Here is a 4,187-nt window from a genome sequence, read left to right on the forward strand (position 1 = left end):
TGTCAAAAGTACATTTCTTCTTTTTTGTTTCCCTTTGTGCCCTTACACTTCCCCCCCACGCTTGGTCCATACAATTACAAACAAAAAGACAAGAACAAAAACAAATCAAATAATAGTTATGATGTATCTCGCCTCATCTCCTGGCACATATGGTATACATATAATATTTATTTTTTTCTTATTTATTTTTAGCTTGTCAACCTGTGGAGCTGATGGTAGTCTCCTGTAGCGTCTTTAGTTCAGTTATATGTTTAATCATAGGGCCCCATACCTGGTCAAACTTTCCTGGTGTTCCCCTCAAATTGAATAGATGCTTTAGGGGCCTGGGGCCAGTCCATCACTTTTAAAAGCATACAATGTTTTACATACAGTACATTGTTTGGTACTTGCTTGCCACAACGCGCATAGCATAACCAGATGCACACAAGTATGCATGCTGCGATGGTTGTCTCCAACCACATCCCCTGCCTTTCCCTTCCCTCTATGTACCGAGCTTAATGTAGAACCGCCAGCACCTCACAGCGTACTCATCCCATGATTTTGCAACCCATTTTTTCACCCAGTGTCAATTATCTAATCCTGGGCGCTGCACTTCCTCTGCCAACCTGGGTGGGCAGGGAACTGACCTCATGCTTCCTTCTATGCATGAGGAGTCCAAGCTGCATCAAAGCTTGTGTCAAGCTGTGTGTCAAAGGAACACGTTATTCCGACCAGTTCCTTTCCCCTCCATCAGGCGCTCCGGCTGGCCAGGGGGAGGTAGTTTAGAGACTCATCTTCTGTAATAAGTTCAACTTCCTCAATCCTCACACTGGCCACCATGCCTCTCAGGAACACCTTGGCTTGGCATTCTTGTCATTTAATCTATCCTTAATCTTCAGTGGCAACAACACTGATTGACGTGGTCAGACACCAACAGGCTGTCGGTGACAGTCGAGCCATCCTACATATACATAGTACATATGTATAGCATAGTAGTAAATATGTATAGTTTATATGTATAGTGTATGTATAGTTTCATTATATAGATATTCCACTGTTACTTTCTTAGCTTACGCATGTTTCATGATAAATGCTTTTATGTGATGTATTCCCATGCTTTTGTTCTTGCTTAAATGTAAGTCGCTCTGGATTAAGAGCGTCTGCTAAATGCCTAAATTGTAAATTGTAAATTGTATCCTAGCCTTCAAACCGCAAACCAATTGCGGGGATCCGGGGCAGGGCAGAGGCCAGCTAGCGCACGTGAGACAGGAGTTTAATCTTTACCCTGCTAAAGAATGTCACGCCAGCTCTCACAATCTCCTTTGATCTGTCTGAGGCGTCCTTTGCTTGTCTTCCTGGTGATCCAAGTGGCAAAGATCTAATCCCCAAACAAAGTAGAATACCCTCATCTTCTTCCGTACTGATTTGATTAAAAGGATCAGACAGGGAGACTATTGACCAGGTTAACTAAACGAAGTGTAAGTTAACCGTGCTGCACTGTACAGTGGCTTTGGTGGCTCATTGCCAGAGCTACAGGAATGTACAGTATCATTCTTTCTCTTTCTTTGAATTAGCATCAGAACTGGGCAACATTTTAACGTCACTGTCCTGGAAACATTGCCAGGACAGAGAATCCAGTCAGTGGGACGGTGGGGGTCCCGTGTCAAAACAGCTGACTATGAACAAGCCTGTTAGTGTAAGAAGCAGCTTGTTGGTTCTAGCTCGTTAAGAGCTTGTTAAGGCAAATCTCTTGACTTCGCCCGCTCGCAGTGTTCAGTGGGTACAGTAGTGTTTTATCCAATCGATACGCTGATATCAATACAGCAGTGAAAGTCATCGTAGCAACAGGGTCTGCTATATATTCAAAGCAACCAATCAAAAAGTCATAAGGACTTGTCATATAAGGTATCAATCTACTCTACAAAACATGTACTGTAGACTACACAGTGAAATCCGGATTGTTAATTTAACTCTGTTACAGTAATGTTACAGTATAATAAAAAAGCAAGTCTTTCACACCTACAAAGGTGACAGGTGCATAGGAGATGATGAGGTCGGGAGCCTAAACACTAACAGAACATGTTTCATTTCATCAGCAGGTTATCCTTAAGACCGAAATGTCGTTATATTCTTATTTGAATATTTTCTTTGAGAATGTACAAATGGGTACACACTACACAGTACACGGTAAGCCCACACAAGTGTGTCCTTTCATCTATGCAAGATATGAAGTAAGGGAAAGAAAACAGAGTGTTGAAAGGGCAGAGAGAGTCAGAATGGAGATGAGCTGACAGTGCCAATAGGGCTGTACTCACCACAGGCCTGGGTTACCCTTGGCCGTTTCACAGAAGAAAGTATTGAAAAGGTCTCTGGAGTTGAAGTTGCTCAGCATGGTTGCCGAATGAGAACATGAAGCCTGTTGCCGGCCAACCCATGACTGTTGTAGGTAGGGGACCACTAATCCCCTGTCACATGACCCACACACACCAATAATCCCCTCAGGGTCTCACAGCACCGGGTCCAATTGGGTCACAAGCCAAACGATGTGGATGGAAAGAGTCACCCTTAAGATGAAGGTGGCTCAGTCCATCCCTATTGGACTGAGATCTGTAGTATGGACTGGGACTCTCCCTAGGTTCCCACCATGAGAGGGCCAATCATGAGAAGGCATTTCAAGTACACGCCTTGAGACCTATGGAATCATGAAGTGAATCCAGAATGGGATGTGATGTGATTTTTGGTGTGATTTAACTACGGTTTATGTGTATACTAAGAAAACCATGTGCTCACAACAATGACGTACAGCAGTACGTTTCATTAAATTAATCTGCTACAGTATCTTTATTGGTTACCTCAATGACATTTAGCATGCTGTTTTCAGACCTGTATTAAGAGCTGCTTGAAGAGTAAGAAGTTATTCAAATGTTTCTTTTGCGCATGTAAAATATACTGCCCTGCCTGGTGGTGAATTTAAATTGTAAACAGCCTGCATTTATATAGCGTCTTCCAATTTATGCGTTACATTTTCACAGACATTCATACACTGATGCCAATTGCCAACCATGCAAGATGCCAGCCTGCTCTTATGGGGTTCAGACAGTCTCGCTCAAAGACACCTCGGCTTGATGCTATAAGGAGCAGGAATCAAACTAAGAACTTTCCGATTCCCAGGCACCCACTCCCCCATCAGAAGTTGTTACCATCCACGACATTACGTCTACGTGTAAGATACATTGTATATACCTGTGTTTGAGGTGTGCCTCCAGGTCGCAGCGGGGCATAGTGAGGGAGCAGGCCAGTGGCAAGGGGCAAGACACAGAGAGTTTATCCAGCAGTTTGTGGACCAGGATGCTGGACCTGCGACACGCCTGCAGCTGGAGTCGAGTCCTGTCCAGTGGGCAGAAGTCTCTCTCCTTCAAGAAGCTACGGAGGCAGCGGGCGCAGAAGGTGTGGCCGCATGGCGTGTCCAGCGGCTGGACCAGAGGCTGTAGGCATATGTGGCACACCAGGTCGTCGTCCACTTCCAGGCGATAGTTATAGAGGTGGTTCTCCCAGGTCCGGTGGATCTGCCCACACTCGGGACACAACGCCTCCAACGCAGGAGGCTCCACTGGCCCGGCAGGTCCCACCTCACAGCCTGGACTGCCCATCGCTGATCCTCCGACCAAGATAGACGTTTGGCACAAATGACTCCAGCAGGGGCTGTGGTTGTGGTGGGGCTGGGGAGGGAATGTGCTTCTATCCCATAAGCTTCAGAGGAAGAGCAGGACAGCTGCCCCCCAGTGGTGGATGGCACATCACCCTGTGGGTCACATCGAAGACAGAGGGTTACACAGCTGTATAAAAAACATGGGTCTAGTTATGAATTAACAGACAAGCACATGAGGCAAATGCTACGTGCGTTGACTTATGAATGAAAGCATCGGACATGGTGTGTGTGCGCGAGTCAGAGTGCGCATATGTGCACTTGTGTGTTATAAAGACTGAGTTTGTTGAGATTAAGCATTGCTGCTCCTGCCCACTAATCTGTCAGAATAATCTCCCTTTTGCTTTCAACTGGCTGCAATCTTCCAATTCCACAGAGAGGGAATTATCTGGGATTGAGTTGAAGAGGGTGTGCAGACTGCAGATCAGAGGAAGTGGGATTGAAAAAGCAAGGGAAAGAAAAAAGCCTAATTCATACTTCATCACATGACATAGTGGCACTT

The 4,187-nt window shown here is 45.5% G+C and overlaps 1 protein-coding gene across 1 annotated transcript in view; it reads right to left on the reverse strand.

Moving 5' to 3' along the window:
* The window catches only part of lnx2a (ligand of numb-protein X 2a), a 15,319-nt gene that overhangs the window by 8,422 nt on the left and 2,710 nt on the right, over positions 1-4,187 (reverse strand). The window contains exon 2 of the mRNA XM_083778336.1: positions 3,223-3,781. Coding sequence (XP_083634462.1) covers positions 3,223-3,629 — 407 coding nt within the window. The 5' untranslated portion in view covers positions 3,630-3,781. The remainder of the gene's footprint in view (positions 1-3,222; positions 3,782-4,187) is intronic.

The sequence above is a fragment of the Protomyctophum parallelum genome (assembly GCF_964188405.1).
Source record: "Protomyctophum parallelum genome assembly, chromosome: 12".
NCBI lineage: Eukaryota > Metazoa > Chordata > Actinopteri > Myctophiformes > Myctophidae > Protomyctophum > Protomyctophum parallelum.